At 38.9% G+C, this 19,523-nt stretch overlaps 1 protein-coding gene across 5 annotated transcripts; it reads left to right on the top strand.

Moving 5' to 3' along the window:
* The first annotated feature begins 588 nt into the window (after nt 1-588).
* On the top strand, nt 589-19,095 carry LOC115740660. 5 transcript variants are annotated; one of them, XM_048277151.1, is made up of 16 exons: nt 593-837; nt 1,721-1,773; nt 7,136-7,492; nt 7,563-7,842; nt 9,187-9,485; nt 11,377-11,547; nt 11,835-12,584; nt 12,689-12,783; nt 12,914-12,973; nt 13,059-13,147; nt 14,794-15,372; nt 15,673-15,747; nt 15,853-15,923; nt 16,023-16,080; nt 17,595-17,787; nt 18,059-19,095. In XM_048277151.1, the coding sequence occupies exons 3-16, from the start codon at nt 7,191-7,193 to the stop codon at nt 18,763-18,765; spliced, it is 3,729 nt and encodes a 1,242-aa protein (XP_048133108.1). In that variant the 5' UTR covers nt 593-837; nt 1,721-1,773; nt 7,136-7,190; the 3' UTR covers nt 18,766-19,095. The 5 variants fall into 5 exon arrangements, 4 of the variants coding, with proteins under 4 accessions (XP_048133108.1, XP_048133107.1, XP_030530058.2 ...); XR_007198048.1 differs by lacking the exon at nt 1,721-1,773 and having other exon boundaries at nt 589-837; nt 6,975-7,492; nt 17,611-17,787; nt 18,059-18,200; XM_048277150.1 differs by lacking the exon at nt 1,721-1,773.
* The last annotated feature ends 428 nt before the right edge of the window (nt 19,096-19,523 follow it).

Genomic DNA, 19,523 nt, shown 5'->3' with positions numbered 1-19,523 from the left:
GTGCATTCATCTCAAATGAAAAATCACCCTCAAATCGTATGTATGCATCTCGATCCTTTTAAATGTATGGGAATATAAAGCACGTGCATTTACATTGCTTACACTCCTTTTCCCATAATTAAGTAAGTAATGTCGAATACTTTTTCACAAAGAGCAAATCATTCCCCTTTCGATTATCTTCTTCTGATTGTACGATCACGAGTGTTCTTATTGACTAGACAACGGGGACGAATTGTGTGAAGAATTGATACGGGGTTTATTATTAACGCGAAAAAGAATTCGTGTGTGCTAGATCCATGCTGCCAACAATAATTCGAGCATTTCTTTTGGGGACATGCCACAAAATCTATGGTTCGGTATTTCGTCCAACAAGTAATAAAATATTCGAAATTCTCTAAGTTGTATTGTAATACTCAAGTAGTATCCTACAAAAAAAAAAGGGAGAAGAATTACGATAATGAAAAATCATATATGGTTTAGGATGATTCCTTGCATCTTGGTATTAGCCTAACCCCCATGAGCTGAAATATTTTCCAATTTCCAGTAATGTCTCGGCACTTGGAATTTATTTTCCAATATTAGGGAAGCACAACAGGGGCAAAAACGTAATTCGACACAGGCCAGTTCATTGCCGATCAAAAATTCAGAGGAAGAGAAGGGAGCTTCGACCTCCATAGCTTTGTACGAACCTCTCCGATTCGGAGCTCCGAAGTCGCAATTCGAACCCGTTTTCGCGTCAACGGCCGTGCTTGGTTCGCTCCTTCTTCTTCTCCAGAATCGAGCGAGCTTGTTTCGTCTTTTTTTTTTTTTTTGTCCTCCGGCGTCGCGATTGGAGAGGTAAATTCTGCATTAATTATCTGCTCACTTTCATTGAAGTTCTAGGGTTCGATTCTTCGATTGAGAGCTGGTTGTTGATATGTTGAGCTGGATTCTGGTACTTGTTTCCAGCATTTTCCGTTGATTCAAGTGGCAGCATCTGCAATTCATGTTTTGTTGTGTGGCGCTTTAATGCTTGGTATAATTTGGAGGGGCTTTTTCGTGTTCGGCTGTGATTGGACTGGAGTTTGAATGAATGTGTTTCCTAAGGAAACGTGGCGGTCAAGTTCTGTCTGATGGAGTATTTAAGCGTGTGGAAATGTTTTCTCTGATTTAAGTGGTGGAAATAGAGAAGGGAGGAGTTTTGAACTTGAACTGAGCAGAGAAGGGAAGTAAATTTTAGGCAAGCTATCATTGGCCTGAATAGAGAAAAAGAATGTGATCTTCCCGGAGTGAAGTGTTAATGCTTGTGTGGCACATGCTTAATAGGGAGCCAGCATGCGGAAGTATAAATTGTTGCTGTGACTGGTTGCATCCTGATGTTGCGCTCAAGTTTGTGGAATAATAGATATTTAGCATTAGTTTTTAAGTTGAAGGGTAATGGGGGAACTAGACTTGCTATTTATATTATTGATGACAATCTTAGCAGCAGTAGACTAAGGAAAGAAACCATCAAGTGCCTGTTGAATTGCATTTACTTTGCTCTTGGCCCTTTGGGCTTTAGTAGCTCTGTCAAGGCTTAAATAGTGTTTAAGCTGGATGTTATTGTCGATTGTTAGCATTATCAGGCCGAGAACTTAAATTTCTTGCCCTAAATGGGAAATACTACAGTTGATCTTTCGCTTGATGTTTGATCGCACTGACATGAACTTTTCTCTGCCTGTTTGACTTATCGTGTGGGCAGATAGGAATTTGAATGTGGCCTGCTATGGCTATCTAGATCCTCTTTAGTTGCCGGTATATCCATGAGTACCAGGAAGCTCCTTGTTTTTGGGATCTCAATTTACAAAAGTTTGATCTTAAAATACTCATATTCGTTCCGATTCAAAATGTGGGGTGCTATGAATACTCTGATAAGATTTCAGACATACAACGTGAAAGCAACTTTCATTTTACAGACATATTCAGGTGATATGTACACAGCGTATTTCTGCTTCTAGCCCAAGTCTCATGCTTGATAGTATGCATTTGCATAAGTTGAAAGATCTCTTTGGATGGGTATTTTTGGGAAGTTACAGTGCTGATACTCAGAACAAGACATGTTGAAGAGCGAGACATTTTGTGCATCTACAAGTTGCACCGAAAGATCTAAAGAACCACAGTATATTTCTGCTTCTAGCCCAAGGCTCATGCTTAATGGTATGCATTTGCATAAGTGGAAAGATCTCTTTTGATGGGTATTTTTGGGAAGTTACAGTGCTGATACTCAGAACAAGAAATGTTGAAGAGCAAGACATTTTGGGCATCTACAAGTTGCACCAAAAGATCTAAAGAACCACACCGGGATAATATTGTAAATTATGGAACTAGGGTCAATAAGCTTTCCAGTTGAGCAGATTGGATGTCCTATAATTTTTCCATTGCTGAGAGATTACCGATGTTTCGGCTCATAGTAATTGTGAACGGATCTTGAACATCAACATCAACATCAACATCACCTTTATCCCAAACTAGTTGGGGTCGGCGGTTGATGAACCCAAAAATAAATAAAATAAAAGCAAGACCGATTAAGGGAAAAGAAATAATTATATATATATAAAATAAATATATAAAAATAAAAATATATAAATATATATAGGAAAAATGACTAAAAAGGACAGTCAGGAACATAGGAATTCCGCTCCTCCACAATGCTAATAGCTTTTCTCCCCTCCGTCCTAGGACAAACCGTACGCCGATCTATTTCCCACTTCATTAAATCTTGTTTTACTACTTTCCCCCAAGTAAGTTTCGGCTGACCTCTTCCTTTCTTCATGCCATGTTCTCGGTAACAAACTTTTGTTCTTACCGAAGTATCTAGGGATCTTTGAAGAATATGCCCAAACCATCTCAATCTATGTTCTCTCATCTTTTTTGCCACCCGTACTACTCCAACTTTTCGTCGAATATCTTCATTTCTTATCTTATCCATTCTTGTATGACCACATATCGACCTTAATATCCTCATTTCCGCTACTCCCATTTTATGCTCATGTTATCTCTGTGCTGGCCAACATTCGACTCCGTATAGCATTACGGGCCTTCTTGTTATTCTATAAAATTTTCCTTTGAGCCTAAGAGGGATTTTGCTATCACACAAAAACCTTGATGCATTGCGCCATTTCATCCAACCTGCTCCGATTCTATGGCTTACATCCTCACCAATCTCTCCCCTCTTTTGCAATATTGATCTTAGATATCTAAAAGCATCTTTCTTGCGTACCTCCTGTTCGAGCATATTCACGGATTCTTGTTCTCCTCCTCTTGCCATGTCGAATTCACACTTCATGTATTTGGTCTTACTTCGACTTAACGTAAATCCTTTAGACTCCGATGTGCTTCTCCATAATTATAATTTAGCGCCAATCCCAGCCCTGGTCTCATCAATAAGCACAATATTATCTGCAAATAGCATACATCACGGCACCTCATCTTGGATATCTTTTGTTAGCTCATCCATAACTAGGGCAAAAAAATAAGGGCTCAAAGCGGAACCTTAGTTTAAGCCTATTGTGATTGGAGAATAACTTGATGTGCCATTACAAACCTTCACACATGTAGTAACACCATCATACATATTCTTGATTACCTCTACATACTTTGAAGGCACTTTTTTCTTCTCAAGAACCCACCACAGAACCTTTCTTAGAACCCTATCATACGCCTTCTCGAGATCAATAAACACCATATGTAGGTCCTTCTTTTCTCGATATCTCTCCATCAACCGTCGTATCAAGAAGATAGCCTTCGTGGTAGATCTTCCTGGCATAAATCCAAATTGATTTACAGAGACCTTGGTCCCTATTCTTAAACGATGCTCAATAACTCTCTCCCACAACTTCATTGTATGGCTCATAAGCTTAATGCTTCTATAATTGGAACAGGTTCGGATATCTCCCTTGTTCTTGTAGATAGGCACAAGCATACTCTTCCTCCATTCATCAAGCATCTTATTAGTTTGGAGAATCTTGTTAAAAAGGTTAGTCAACCAACTTATTGCCACATCCCCTAAGCATCTATACACTTCAATAGGAACACCATCGGTTCCTAAGGCTTTACTAGTTTTCATCTTCTTTAATGATTCCTTAACTTTATGCGCTCTAATTCTACGCACAAACCTTCTGTTTAAATCATCAAAAGTGTCCTCTAGATCCATCTCACTTCTATCGCTCTCTCCATTAAAAAGCTTGTTAAAATAGTTTATCCACCTTTCCTTAACTTCTGCATCTCTTACTAAGAGTTTTTGATTTTCATCTTTGATGCATCCGACTCGTGTCAAGTCTTTACTTTTCTTGTCCCTTATCTTTGTTAGCCTATAGATACCTTTTTCTCCCTCTTTGCTCCCAAGTTTTTTGTACATATCGGAGAAAACCTTGCCTCTAGCCTCTTGCACGCCTTTCTTGGCATTTTTTCTTGCCAATCTAAACTTTTACAAATTCTGTTCATTAGGACATTTATGCAAACATCTGAAACACTCCTCCTTCTGTTTAATTGCCTCCCGCACCTCTTCATTCCACCACCAAGTTTTCTTTGTTTGATGTCCGTTCCCTCTACTTTCCCCTAACACCCTTCTTGCCACTCTCTGGACGCAATTAGACATCTTGTTCCACATCATATTTACTTTGCCCTCTTGTTGCAACGGTCCTTCCTGAAGCATTCTTTCCTTGAAATCTGTTTGTTTTTCCTCTTTTAACTTCCATCATCTTATTAAGGGGTTTTGAACACTTCTCTGCATTTTTTGTACTTTGTTATACTGAACCCGTAAGACCACCGACTTATGTTGCGTAGCTACACATTCTCTAGGGTAGACTTTGCAATCTACATACGAGGCTCTATCCTCTGTTCTAGCAAGAAAAAAATCAATCTGGCTACAATTTTGATCGCTGCGAAAAGTGATTAGATGTGACTCTCTTTCCCTAAAGAAGGTATTAGCCAACATCAAATCATAAGCTAATGCAATGCTCAAGATGTCTTCGCCGACCTCATTTCTAGTCCCATAGCCAAATCCTCCATGAACTCTGTCAAAACCTCCACTACTTTGACCAACATGTCCATTTAGATCTCCTCCTATGAATATCTTCTCCTCGTGTGGTATCCTCCTTAAAATCTCCTCCAAATCTTCCCAAAATCTTTTCTTATCAGATACTTGTAGTTCAACTTGGGGGGCATACACACTAAGGGTATTCAAAATCAAGTCTTTCACTACTAACTTAACCAAAATAATCCTATCTCCTATTCTCTTAACATCAACAACTCTATCTTTGAAATTTTTATCGATCAGAATCCCAACTCCATTTATACGCTTTTTTGTGCCCGTGTACCACGGCTTGAATCCGGTGCCTTCCACTTCCTTAGACTTTTTTTCTCCTATCCATTTAGTCTCTTGCGGGCAAGCAATATTCACTCTCCTTCTAGTAAAAGTGTCTGCTAACTCCCTCAACTTACCCGTTAAGGTTCCTATGTTTCAACTCCCCAAGTGAATCCTTACCCCCTAGGCATCTCTTGCCCCCCACACTCGCCCATAAAAATGTGAGGACCCCGACTCACTTATCACCACATCCGGGCACCGATGTGGCGCATCACTCTGGGAATGATGGCCCAAGGCTAGCTTCCTTACCTCTCGCACCCACCTATCTTGGTGCAAGGACCCTTGCCCATTTTTCGCTACACCCGGGCGCCGATGCAACGCGTCGCTAATAAGGCTACGCTCCAACCAAATTAGAAGGGTTCATCTCATAAAAATAGCTCTTTTTTACAAGCGGCTCACTACGCCCGACGCAACTCTCCTCCTTTATCCTGGCTTGGGACAGGCTATGTAAACATACATAGGCGGAGTTAATTGTGAACAGATCGTATTGAAATAAAAATTGGGAATGGGAGTTGCAGAATGATGTTAGGAGCAATGGAAAGCACACATGCTAGTGAAGTGGAAGAATTTTTAACAGAAACCGAGACAAGTAAATGGACATCAGCACAATTTTTTGCAGAATAAACACTTAGGCATCTGCAATTTAGTATGCTGGGCATTTTACTCAACTTAATTAACCGCAAGAATTGGTTGTGCACTCATGTCAGCGCACCGATCATTTCCTTGTTCATTAGTCATTTTTCCTGAAAGAATGAAGCATTTATTGCTGATTTGTAATCAAGCACAGTACACGATAGATACTATCGGTTATGATCAAATTAAGAATAAAGAAAATTTTAATGGCAGAAGAGAGATAACACGGTGAATAAATGGCCGAAAGGACTGTCCAGTTGATGTTCACAACACTGTTGAATAATTTCTCCTTAATAGCAATCGTCTTATTAGATATAGTTCTGAGTAGTATGTTAAACTGATTCAGTAATGGTATGGCATCTATTGATTCTTAGTATCAGCAGTTTCTTGTTTTTATTGTTGTACTTCTTGCTGAAGAGCTATCTCCAATCTCTTGCATTAGATTGAGCCGAACAATCATTTGCATAGCGAGAGTGCTCTACGGACTTACCTTTTCACTTTTGTTAGAAAGGGGTGATAGAAATGTTCATCTATCAATATGATTTAGAAGCTACTGTTTTAAAGATATTTTTATGGCTAGTTGAGATTGATTGAGTCCCCCTTTGCTAAGGGGCCAAGAGATGGAGGATTTTATGCACCCTTTCGAATTTGTTGTCAGCTTTAGTGAAGTGATTATCCAAACAATGAAAGATGACTGAAGTTTTTCTGGTACTGGAAAAACAGCTTTAGACAGAATCTTTTGTACTTATCTGCTTGTCTGACCTTTTCTTCAAAATAAGATATCTTTTCGAACTTCTTGTCAGTTGGACCAGCATCGGCAGTTTCTGGACTTAACTCATGCTGCTCATAATTCTGGTCATATACTTGTCTTTGATATTAGTCTAAACCTTTGTGATAGAAGCAGTGTTAGAACTCTTTCAAAGTTATTCACGCATTTCTTTCCCACTAATTTTTTCAGGTGACTCAGTTTACCTTCTTGAGGGCATATAACTGATCCTTATGTCCAGCAGCACTGCAGTTTTGTCATGTTTCAATCTGCTTATCAGATATGTGACATTGATGAATTAGAGAAGCTGATGCAATGGCATCATCCAGCAAATTTGATCTGTCCTCTAGCAGCCCCGATAGGTCACTATATGGCGGTGGGTCACGTGGATCCCACATAGCAACTCCAATGGAGAGGTCAGGCAGCTTTCGTGAGAGCATGGAGAATTCAATGTCAAGGAATAGTTCGTCAATAACACAGGCGGATGTTATGAATTTCTTCCAGCACTTACCATTTGATTTGAAATTGATGGCTGCGGATCATAGGTCTAATAAACAGGGTGACTTAAAACGAGGTATAAGTGTTGCTCCGGGCTTTTCAGCTGATGATGCTCCTTCAAGCATTTCAAAAAGCAAGCTATTAGGTTTGCCGTCTCTGGAGGAGCTTAAACGGATCAGAATTGGTTTGCGTGAGACTTCTACTAAGGCCAGGTAGTTTGTTGTGTATCTCACTTTAGATATTGGAAATCGGATCAGTTTGTGAAAATGCTTTATTTGGCAGGGAACGAGTGAGAATATTTGGCGAAGCATTATCGATACTAAACAAGTTTCTCCCAAGTGTATCTACAAAGAAGAGATCTCGTTCTGATGTTTTTTTCAATGATCGCTCCAATGCCACGATATCAAATGACCGATCTATGGCTGGATCTGGCCTTGCTAAGATAGGAACCCAAAATAACACCACCACTGGTGGTTTTGAGCTTGGCCTGCAAAAGTCAGAGGAACGGACTAAAGGCTCGGTTCCAAATAAACGCACTCGGACCTCATTAGTGGATGCAAAGGTTTATTGTCCGATTAACTACTTTAAAATTTTAAAATTTTAGAGAATTGATTGTGCCTTTGCTATAATTTGCATATAGCCTCTTTGTGCTGGCTGGTGATCTTCTAGTTCTGCTTCAAATGAAGCTAATATATTCAACAATGACAATTCTCCTGCCCTGGTTATTGTGTCGTATCTTTTTAATTTTTCACCTATTTAGTCGTGATGGAACAATTTCATGCTAATATTGCCGGTTGTTTTAAAACTCTGCATCCATTATCCATTGTATTTTGGGGGTGCCATGGCAATTTGTGTGCTCAGAGTGTGTTTGTGTGGGGTTAAGTAGTTAATGTACACTTGAATAACTCGTTCCAGCTCGACATGTTTAATTTATCTTGTCCAGATCCCACTTGGAACACTACTCGTTATATTAAATACCGTGGTTGTCAAGGTTCCAAGGCGGCTAGGGTAACCCGTTTCCTATTTTTGAACCTGAAACCCATTGTTTGCCCTATTACCACCCTGAAACTGGAACAGGTGGAATACACAAGTTCTAGGGTTGTTCCAGGTTCCAAATTTCTCTTATTTTATATTTAATTCCTTTTATCAAGCAAATGAAACTTTTTCCACAGACACTTCTACCTAATGTGAATATAGTTAGTATCGATGCACAACGTAATCACCCAATTATTTGTGACTGATAAAATCCAAAACCAAATAAGCTGAGTTTGATTATAGTTGTCTCTTCCTCCTCGTTGGTTTTGTTAAACCAAATGTAGATGTAGCAATGTGGCCCTATGGCTTAATAGCAGCAGTCGACGACGATAGCACAACTGCAGAACCTTTGCAAACAGGACAGTGATGACCCTCTACAAGCTGAAGCCTTGGCAGCTAAGTAGTTAACTTTGTTGCTAAACGAATGCAGATAAATAATTTTTCTCGACACTGTTATGATAAACAAGCTAATTCTATTTATTTGATAGATAAATGGACACGCCTGTTAATTAGTAGTTTTGCCTCTAGTAAAAGGCTGTACCCCGCTAGTATAGTGTCATATGAGAATTATGCTCTAGTTTGTGTGAGAAATTGCCGCCCAATTCTTTATTTTGAGTTGATTTGGTAGAAGTGCGTTTACTGGCATATCAGTTAGTATCTTGCTATATTACTTCTAGGAATATCAGTGAGGCCTTGTTATGTGTGTTCTTGGTTAATGATGTTGCTCATCATATTCGGTAAATAGTAACTGTGGATTTTACTTTTTTGTGTGTGGTGTCGTTAGCTTCCTGATCTTCTTTTTGATCTGCAAAAGTTTTCTGCTCTATTTGTTTCATTGGGTGGGTTGACATTTTCTCTCCAATTGATATAGATGGATGCACGGGGTAATACATCAGTAAGGACATCTGGGCCTGCTGATAGGGAAAGGGAACTGCCGAAGCTAGCAAATAGTGGTGCCCCTCAGTGTGAGGAAAGGACTCTGTCAATCGGCGTTGATGGTTGGGAAAAGTCTAAAATGAAGAAGAAGCGGTCTGGAATAAAGTCGGATTTTCCACCAGGTGTACTCTCTGCTAAACCGGCCGATGGTTACCGGGATTCCAAGCAAGGAATGCCGCAAAGATCTGTTAATGATGCCCGACCAAAGTTGAATAATGAGTCGAATGAGTTCAGGTACATCATCTTATAATTTTCTAAATAGTCAACCTTTCAATTCTGGTTATGCTATCACAGAAATGACGTCTGTATGACTGCCTTGTGTTTTTCCATTACTCTAGAGTGTGGTTGGTGGAAGAAGTTCAGGAATTAAGACAACCTTTTCATCTCTCTCTGAAGATTGCCTCCTAGTGCTTCTACTCTTCTTCTTCATATTTGCTTAAAATAATAATGACAAAAAGCGCGTCATCCTTATAAGTTCAAGCAACAGATATAGACTTGGTGTTAACAAACTCGACGATATATCAAGTACCAGGGAAAAGAATAATTATTGCAGATCACCATTTTTGGTGCATGATATTTCCTAACATTGCCAAACGATTGTGCATTTCAGGTTTCACCATACATGTACTCGTGATTTACTTGTTATATGCACAATTTCTGAATAATTTCTGAATACCAGAATTGGGGCAAGCCCCAAATCACAAGCAGGAGTGAGCAAAGTTAATTGGAACGGATACATAAAAAATTTGGTGTAGAAAGACTGCTGTTTCAGTCAGTAAATTCACTAATGGCCGAGGTGAATAATTTTGGCTTTCACTAGTATGGCTTATGCTCTTTCGCCTTCATTTTTTCATCAGGATAATACTAAAAGTTTATTTGACTATTCTTTGGCTACAAAGGATGGAAATCACTGTAGTCACTTGATAAGTGGCCGGCAAAACAATCAATCTGCACCCATATAGGAATTTGTGATATTTCGCATTAGCAAATTTTTTAATTTATCTCCTTTTCATCTCTGGTTTTTGATTCTACAAGCAATGGCATGTTACTGATTGTTATGTAGTTTGCATGAAAAGAAAATGGTGGATTGATCACTGAATGCATCTTCCTTGTGTTTATGTCATATCCTGCTGAGAGTGAAAGTTGTTTTTGACCTTCTAAAGAAAAGTTGGACAGTATCGTGTTTTATTGTTGATATATGAAAGATTGACATCTTGAAGTCTACTGTGTTGGGTCATGCGCGTCAGTGCTATTCTGTAAGTAACTCTCAATTTGTATCTATATATTATGGCTATGCTTGCTAGGCATTCGTTTCAGAGGAAGTGTGCCTGAGGAAGAGACCATGGCAATGAGTCTCGACTCAGATTCAACATTGGGATTGGATAATCTGAGGGAGAAGTGGAAAAGCTATCCTAACTGCAGATATTATAAACTGCATAAACTCTGAAAGTTCATGCACCTAACAAAATTTAAATTGACATAGTTAATTCACTTGACTGGAAATGACGTACCTGGCCATCTTAGATAACATCATTAAATGGGCACTGGCATCCTCATTGTTCATAGGATATTTAAGTTTAGTGTGAGATGTTTAATGTGTTTTGCAAGTATTATTCTGTATGAAAAGGGTTGAAATCCTATTTTGTTTGTTTAAAATTTTCTGCATATACAAGAGATTTTAGCACCTCTTGCTACTGTTCGAAGTGCACTGGATCGATATATTTTTTTTATTCACAATTTTGGACTGCAAAGCCAAGTTGTGATTATCTTTACCTGGAGTTGGTTGTTTATCTACTTGTAATCTATTGAGAACTTCCGCTAATTGAAAGAAATTATATTTCCTGTAATTTAAAGACATTACATTCGCATGGAAGTTTTCATAATGATCCAGGGGCATGAGCGTGATACTTGCATATCGTCAAACACTCTATCTGGCGAAAGACTCCTGCTGAAGCGATTCAGCAGCAAAGTTGAAGCCCATTTTCTTTTATGATTTATTATGCAATCACCATCTCAACTGTCATATTGTCAAAGAAGTAGCCGGCTCTTTTCTTCCACTATGTACCTCATATGGAACTTTAATTAGATGTAGCTGAGTCTTTCTTTCCGATGCCTATTAATGTAGGCCAGGAGTTGGTAATGGAACCCCTGGAGTTGGAAAAGCAGAAGCCATCTCTCAAGGTAGCTTCTGTGCGCGTACTTCATTACCTAAGGCTGACCTGGACAGCAGTTCCCGTGACAAGAAAGATCGTCCTATCTCAGACAAGGAACGGATAAATGTCAAAGCTGTCAATAAGTATGAATCATATCCTCAGCTTCAGATATAAATTCGCTAATATTGAAATATTGTTTTATGTAAGCGAGTTGTCATTTGCTTCCTATCAGCTTAATCTGCTGTGCCAATTATTATCTTGGTTTGTTTTAGTTAATAGATTCTTAATTCTTGACTTTCGAGTTTCTGACATGATGAGAGCTCTCTTATTTCTCACTGCAAGAACTTGTAATTAGTTTAACTTTTTAGTCGATTTGACATTCTGTACAGTTTGCATTCATTTAAGATTTCTCTATCTTGTTGAAACCCAGGACAAATGTCCGTGATGATTTAACTTCTGCAAGTCCTACATCTAACACAAGAATGAATGCATCTGTTAGAGGTCCAAGATCAAGTTCCGGTGTCGCACCCAAGTTGTCCCCAGTTGTCAACAGTCCAACTGTGTCTAATGATTGGGAGATCTCGAATTGTACTACCAAGTCTTCTGTTGCTGTCGGGGCTCAAAGTCGCAAACGCACAACATCGGGGCGATCTTCTTCGCCACCTGTTGCTTGCTGGCCAAGGCCTCAGAAGATTTCCAGAACTGCTAGGAGAAGAAATTTTGTTCCATCTGTTCCGAGTAATGACGAAACCTCTCCTATGGATACGGGTTGCGATGTTGTGGGAAATGAAGTTGGATTGGGGTTTCCCAGACGTACGGCTAGTAGTTCTCCTCAGCCTGTTAGACTGAAAGCTGACCCATTATCTTCCACCCCGTTATCAGAAGGTGAGGACGTGGGAGCTGCTGAATTCAAATCGAGGGATAAGACCAAGAAGTCTGATGAAGTGCATGAGAAATCTGGCCATTCTGTACAGAAGATTCCAACTATGGTGTCATCATCAAGGAAGAATAAGTTAATTCCAAGGGAGGACCTAGGAGATGGTATCCGAAGGCAAGGGAGGAGTGGGCGCGGTTTTACTTCCTCCAGATCCCTCTTGCCAGTATCAAGTGAGAAGCCTGTCAATGAGGATACTGCACAACAGCTTAAAAATACCAAACTTGGTTTTGACAGAACTGAAAGGTACAACTTACTTTCCGGTCATTTCTTCTTAGAAAATCTAACTAATGCAAGGAGACTGTTAGGTTTCATCTATTGATTATGATCTCTTTGTATCATACTCACAGCAAAGCTGGCCGTCCAACGTCTAGGAAACTTTCTGACAGAAAGGCCTATACTCGTCAACGGCATACATCAGTCAATGTGGCTGCAGATTTTCTGGGTATTGTGTTTGGTCTTGTACATTTTGTGTTTCATTTTTGGCCAACTTCTAATTTGTGTGTTGTTGAGCTGGCCTCATACTACCCAGATTTTCTGATATCCTCACATTTTTTCTTTGTTGATTATATTAGTTGGCTCTGAAGATGGGCATGAAGAGCTATTGGCCGCTGCCAATGCTGTCGTTAATCCCTGTATGTGTTCAAAAGAATTCTGCATAACCTTCGATTTTTGCATTAGCCTTTTGTTTTCACTTAATTAATTGGTTTTCTGTTGCAGCTCATGTGTTCCCGAATGAATTTTTGATGCAAATGGAAGTGGTCTTTGGTTTTATATTTGATGAAGACATTGCTTATTTGAAGCAACAGGCATTTCTCTTTCTTGCCTCTTCTGGAGAACTTATTAAGTTGCTACTATTTGACTGATTTGTCGTTAATTTAGATGATGTCCTTAGTCATTCTGCATATTCACTTCTATGAATTTGTTTGTGAGTAAGATGTTTTATCGCAATACGAGGACATTGTTCTGGAAAAATTTCTTCTGCTCCTGCATGCTATTGTCTACTCAATATTGGAAGTGTGAAATTTATCTGGTGGGAAATTCAATGACAAAGCTCATCAGTTAGTATTGGACTTTTCCATTTATGTAAATTGATCATTCTCTAGTGTGGGTGGAATTCTCAAAAACATGTACTTGCCAATTTAGTGGGCTTGGGCAGATCTTAGACCCATTGATCACCCTGCAATGTGTTTTGACATCACTGAAGTTCCATCCTTGTTAAATCGTCAATATTGTACCTAGGGTATTTTTCGAGTTTACCCAATCAGTATAGCTATCCTTATTCTGACACAGCAATGCAATTTTAATCAATATGATAATGAAGTACTAGGTAATTTTTATTATTTTCTTGTTGCTTGTTGATGTAGAATCATGCATGTACTATTCAATATCGAATTTCTCCCCATATAATTCATTATCCTTAGTTTTTTTTTTTCTTTTCTACGGGAAATGCAAATTAGCACTTGTCAGGTATAGGTTTTGGGATTCCTCAGTTATATGATTGTTCCGTGGACTTTGATACTAAAAAGGATTGGCAAGAGTAAAATTGTCCATGACAACAGGGAAAATGAAGTTGGCTGCTGAGGCCCCATGATTGCGTGGAATGCAGTACATATAAGGACTAGATATGGGTTATGTTCGCATAGTAGGAAGAGTAGGTTTGAAAGAGTGTGTTTCTATTTTTGCCATCATACGTTTAGATATTTCACCATCTCAAATTATGCTACATTTTCAAGGATTATCTTGTACTCTCTTTCGTTGGTACAGCTTTGAGCACTATTAACTAACTAGGTAGAGGTACTTTCTCCTTGGAATGGAAGAAATGGACTGGACCACTCATCATCCAAGTGACTTTCTGTGATGTCTATTGTCTAAAGCACTTGCGTATGCTTTAGGTAGATCTGGATTAACCTAGGACCAGAAGGGAATTTTTTAAGTAGACCTTGGGCTGCGTCAGTTCATTTAGTTATCGAGATCCTCAACAGATCACTTTATTAAGTGGTTCATTCAATTTGGAGTAGGAAAGCATGACCGAGAGATGCCAATTTTCATCTTCTGATTCTGGATGACGAGAGCCAAATTCTTCATGAATATACCCCTGCAAATTGAGGAAGTATTTGTGAATCTCAATTCATCAAAGAATTACTGGTCTACGGATGGATTAGATTGAATCATTCAGCTCAACGACTGGGATTCAAACTCGGATTCCTTGCATAGGAGTCAAACTATACCAAGCGCATGTCAAATTATGGCTCTTTTGACAATACCAGATGGATAAAAAAGAGTTTCTGATGTACCTTTAAATATATAATTCATGTTTCATATATTCTTAAGAACTTCTATGATTATTCTGCAGTTACTTTGAATACAAATGGGCGAGTCCTGTTGTGTGAAGAGAGATGTTTCTGGTTTCTCTGCAACTTCGTTAATTGAAGTTTTTGTTATGAATTTACAGGGAAATTTTGGATCTGCAACTCAAACACCAAATTTTGTTGCTACTGATACAGATAATTGGTGTAGTTATCCCAATGGGTTTGGGTTGGTTGAAGGAGAAAGGCAGATGGGGCTTGATCTTGCTGGACAGACGGAAGTTGCAGCGCCGGATCAAAACATGATCCCTCTTTGTCAGAGGCTCATAGCGGCCCTAATTCCAGAGGAGGAGGCTGATTGTGACAGCTTTGAAAATGATGACCTCATAAATGATGCACATGGATCAAGGCTCAAGCTAGATAGAGAAATGGAATTAAATAGTTTTAGTTGCCAGCTGCTTCATAACCATCGGTATTCTAGTGCCCCAGCACTCAATGGTCACATGGTATCTCGCATTCCTGAGCATGAACAGCATGACAATGATATGGTCAAAATGATAAGGACAGGGATAAATCCAGGCTTCGATCATCCAATAAACGGATTAGTCAGAGACCAAATTATGATGCCGAGCACAGGGTGTTCAGAAGTTACATATGATCACATGAGTATAGATGAAAGACTTCTCCTGGAGGTTCACAGTATTGCGATCTTCCCTGAGGCTATGGTAGGTACATATGTACAGTGAATGCCTATTGCTTTTGTCTGTATGTCTTTACTGAAATTCTTTGCAATGGAAACTTTTCCATTAATCTCATGCTATAGTTATGTCAGTAGTTTCTTCTTTTGTGGATATTGCTATGTATCTAATGTGAGAGGAAGTCATTATGCCCATGTTTCTGTCTTTTGGAGTTTCGTGCCGTGTGAAATGCTGACATGCTTGGGGGAATATATTACCTGGATGAGTACTTTTGTCATTTGAAGGATGCCTAACTGGTCTTTATCTGAATATTACCTTTTAAACTAGCCTCATGTTGATCAAATGGAGAGCAAAGGAGTCAATGATGAGATCATGCAATTAGTGGAGAAACACCAAATGCAGGTGCTTTTTAAAAGTTGTATGCTTTATTTTTGGCTACCTTTTGCATAGATGTATCTGTCCATTTTTATGTGTAATTAAGCTGTCACTTGTTTATTCCTACTATAGGTATCCAAGAACAAAGGTTTTTTGGAAAGACTGATCAAGGTCGCTGCAGAAACCAAAGAAACTCAAGAAAGGTAACCTTTTTTACCGATTCAGATTCCATTATTTCTTCTCTTTCTTGATCTTCTGATGCATCAACGACTTATAGGTGGCTTATTTATTTGCTTTCTTAGGGAGTTAGAACAACATGCCATGGACAAGCTTGTAGTAATGGCTTACGAGAAGTATATGGTACGTCTCCTCATCATGAATTTTTCCGTTTGTCTTCTGTTTTATGGGTATACATGCGTATATAGGTTTGCCCTTATTTTCATTCTTGCAAAAAGTCCCCTCTTGTTATTTGCTTAGAAATGTAACATTTTTAGTTATTTGATGTGAACTGTAGAGTGGAGAATGTGGAGTGTTTAAGAGAAATTTTTGTGTCCATTCGTTGTTATGCTGTAATTAAAAGGAAACGGGATGATATTGTTGATAAAGACTAATAGACAGTTAGAGAGCTCTAAAAACCAAGGCTTCAAGGGCAAATGCAAACCCTCCGACCATCCCAGTCATGCTGGAAATAATTTGTTGGTATGCTTCCATTGAAACAGTTTGTCGAACTCAAAGTCACCTAGATGGAATTATCCCTATTGATTTTTGTTGAAGATGTCATGTAAGCTAATTCAATATCCTTGAAAGAGTTGAAACTGTTAATTGGAAGAGGCTTCGGAGGGAGTTAAGGAGGAATTTTTTGTCTAATAGATGGAGAATGAGGAGTGTAGATGTCTGATGTATTAGCCCTCCAATTTCGACAAAAGTTATGTATGGCACTACATATTGAAGGATAATATTTCCATTTCTCTACTTAAGCCAAAAAATATAAATTCAAAGGGAATGAACTTCTGAAGTCTTTATCAAATCCCATTCTTACCTGTGCAAAAATCCCGTGAAGCACTTAATGGCCTGTACACCCTGTTCATTCTTTTCCCCTCTTTGAATTGCTTTTATCATTTTATTCTTAGCCCTAGCCCACTTTTTTATTTTTTTGGTCGAAGAGCCCTAGCCCTAGCCCACTTGACATGCCAGTTGAAGAGACTGTCTATTTTTGCTGAACCATGCTTGCTTCAGTGCAAAGAAATTGTCAAATTGTTCTGTCAAAACATTTACCTTCCCCCTTTGCTTTCATGCTTTTGGTTCCAAGCACTTTTTATCCTCCCCCCAACCATAGCAGACACAAACATGCACATGCATGCAAAGGAATTACAGAAAGAACCATAAAAGACTTGGATAACACAAGTATCCGACCTAGTTGAAGACGATATTTCAAAAATAGCAGCAGTTTCCAAATTGCTGAAAAGCTTTTACTTTAGCATATGCTTCTAAAATGGTGTCAATAAAAAATTTGGTCTCACATATCTAAGATTGGTCCATAACAACTCTTATGCTTTGTTAATGTAATCTTGGAGAACGATTGAGTGGAGAGAAATCAGGTAATTCTTATCTGTTTGGAAAATGGTAAAATCACTGGGAAAGTGAATGCAAGAAGAACTTAAAAAGTCCAAGAGGAATTCTGGGCCTTGAGAAAAATGCACTCACAATTTTCTACCAGGGCCTCAAATCCATCCCCCCCCCACTCTTCTTTTCCCTCTTTATGCATACTTGTTTTGCATGGGTGCTTATGTGGCCCTGAATAGATACATCTACTTTTAGTTATCTTTTTGCATGTGTATCTTCCTATTATCAATAACAATCAACTTCGTTCTTAGATGTGCCGGGGTCCAAATGCCACCGGTGGGAAGAGTTCAAGCAACAAGATGGCCAAGCAAGCTGCTTTGGCATTTGTTAAACGTACATTAGACTGGTGCAAACAATATAAAAATACTGGCAAGAGCTGCTTTAGTGAGCCCTTGTTTAGAGATATCTTTCTGACCGGGACTTCTCGTCGAGCAGTTTTGGAAGGTAATTCTTCCATATTACATCACTTCACTTCTATCCATCCTTGGGATGTTGGAATCTCAGAAGTATATTCCAACATCTGTGTAGTGGTATTCTCTTAGAACTTATTCGGTTATTTTCTTTTTTGTGCTGCTTTTGTGACCCCAAATAAATAATCCAATTTTCATGGTAGGATATGTAGTCTCCATCCTGTAAATTTTTTGTTCAAGTTGCCCATGCTGTAAAGTCCACCTCGATTATTGTTCACCAATTAAGCTCTTCCTCCCTTCTGCAGCTTCGAAGAGTTCACAGCAAAGTCCTTCCATGTCCCTTATGGGTCAAAAAATGGATAGTTGTGACATGAATTCTATGGATATGCCACTGCCTGGAAATCTTGTGGCTGAACAAAGCAATGGTAAAGAAGATACATGCTTCAATAGAGTAAAGAAGAGGGAGTTGTTGCTCCATGAGGTTGTAGGTGGTACAATTGGAAATGATTCCCCTTCACCATCAGTCCTTGGAACTTCTCTATCTAGCAGCACAAAAGGAAAGAGGAGTGAGAGGGACAGAGAAGGAAAGGTGCTATCTAGAACGGGAAATAATAAAAGCAATCGATCAGCAGTATTTAATGCCAAGGGAGAAAGAAAGTCCAAGGCGAAGCCCAAGCAGAAAATGACTCAATTATCTGTATCTATCAATGGACTTCTTGGAACATCAGAACAGTCAAAATCAGCATTGCCTTCTGGTTCCAAGTTGGCGACAGCCACCAGTAATTCCAAGGAAAAACTTGACTTTAATTTTGATGGGCTTGAGAACCCAATTGATTTTCCAGGTCTGCAGCTACCAGGAATTGATGAACTTGGTGCTTCTGATGATTTGGAAGGCCATGGCCAAGACCTTGCTTCATGGTTGAACATTGAAGATGATAATCTGCAAGATAATGACTTTATGGGGCTTGAAATTCCTATGGATGATCTTTCGGACGTAAATATGATGGTTTGAAGTTGTTTCTCTGTATAGTCTTATTAATTATACTGTTGACAAAAAGACACAAACTGCAGTTGTTAAAGGAACAACCTACTTTGAAGGGGTGCAATCAGGTCAACAAAATTAGGTTATATAGATTCTTTTGTAGTCTTCTTCAGAAGTTGATCTTGAAGTGAGCCTTCCAGATGTTTTTGATTTTGCCTCTGTGCTAAGGTGGTGACCCTGAATGTAAAGATCTTGCTCAACGTACAAGTTAGTATTTGTAGGGACTATATCTTCGCAAAGAATGTACAATGCCTCTTGTACATACATTTCTGGTTTCAAATAATATCATCTTTTCATTGGAGGAAAGGTCTCTGCAGTTCTGTTCATATTTAGAGGTGTTCTCTCTTACTTTAATTACTGGCCATAGTTAGATGTAATTATTGGTGAATTGCTATTTCTCCATCGAAGTTTTTGTGGAATGTGAATTAATCGTACTTGCTGGGTCAATATATGTAATCGCAATGTCTTGTTCCTGCTGTATATCTCTTTATTAGGATTGGGAAGCTTCTCCTATGGTGGTTTGCTAGCCATCTTTTGCCTAGCAATACTTGGCAAATGGTAAGATTTTGTTATCATGGATGTCTACACTGAATTTATCAGATTTTATCTATTTCCCATGCTTGAAGTGGTGTTTTACTTCACTGGATCTAAGTTGGGGCAGATTCTGGAAGGCCTTGCTCTCTTGCAGCCCGGATAGCAGTAGTTTCTATGTGAATCTCTTCCCGACC

This window comes from Rhodamnia argentea, chromosome 4 (assembly GCF_020921035.1).
Source record: "Rhodamnia argentea isolate NSW1041297 chromosome 4, ASM2092103v1, whole genome shotgun sequence".
Classification (NCBI taxonomy): domain Eukaryota; kingdom Viridiplantae; phylum Streptophyta; class Magnoliopsida; order Myrtales; family Myrtaceae; genus Rhodamnia; species Rhodamnia argentea.
This window is presented reverse-complemented; position numbering and strand designations above follow the sequence as displayed.

What these genes read in the sequence shown, in the direction of transcription:
- LOC115740660 (XM_030674198.2), top strand. Translation starts at nt 7,098, where the DNA reads ATGGCATCATCCAGCAAATTTGATCTGTCCTCTAGCAGCCCCGATAGG. An exon ending in TGGAGAAACACCAAATGCAG is followed by an intron (nt 15,748 to 15,852) that starts GTGCTTTTTAAA and finishes TTCCTACTATAG; the next exon opens with GTATCCAAGAACAAAGGTTT. An exon ending in ACCAAAGAAACTCAAGAAAG is followed by an intron (nt 15,924 to 16,022) that starts GTAACCTTTTTT and finishes TTGCTTTCTTAG; the next exon opens with GGAGTTAGAACAACATGCCA.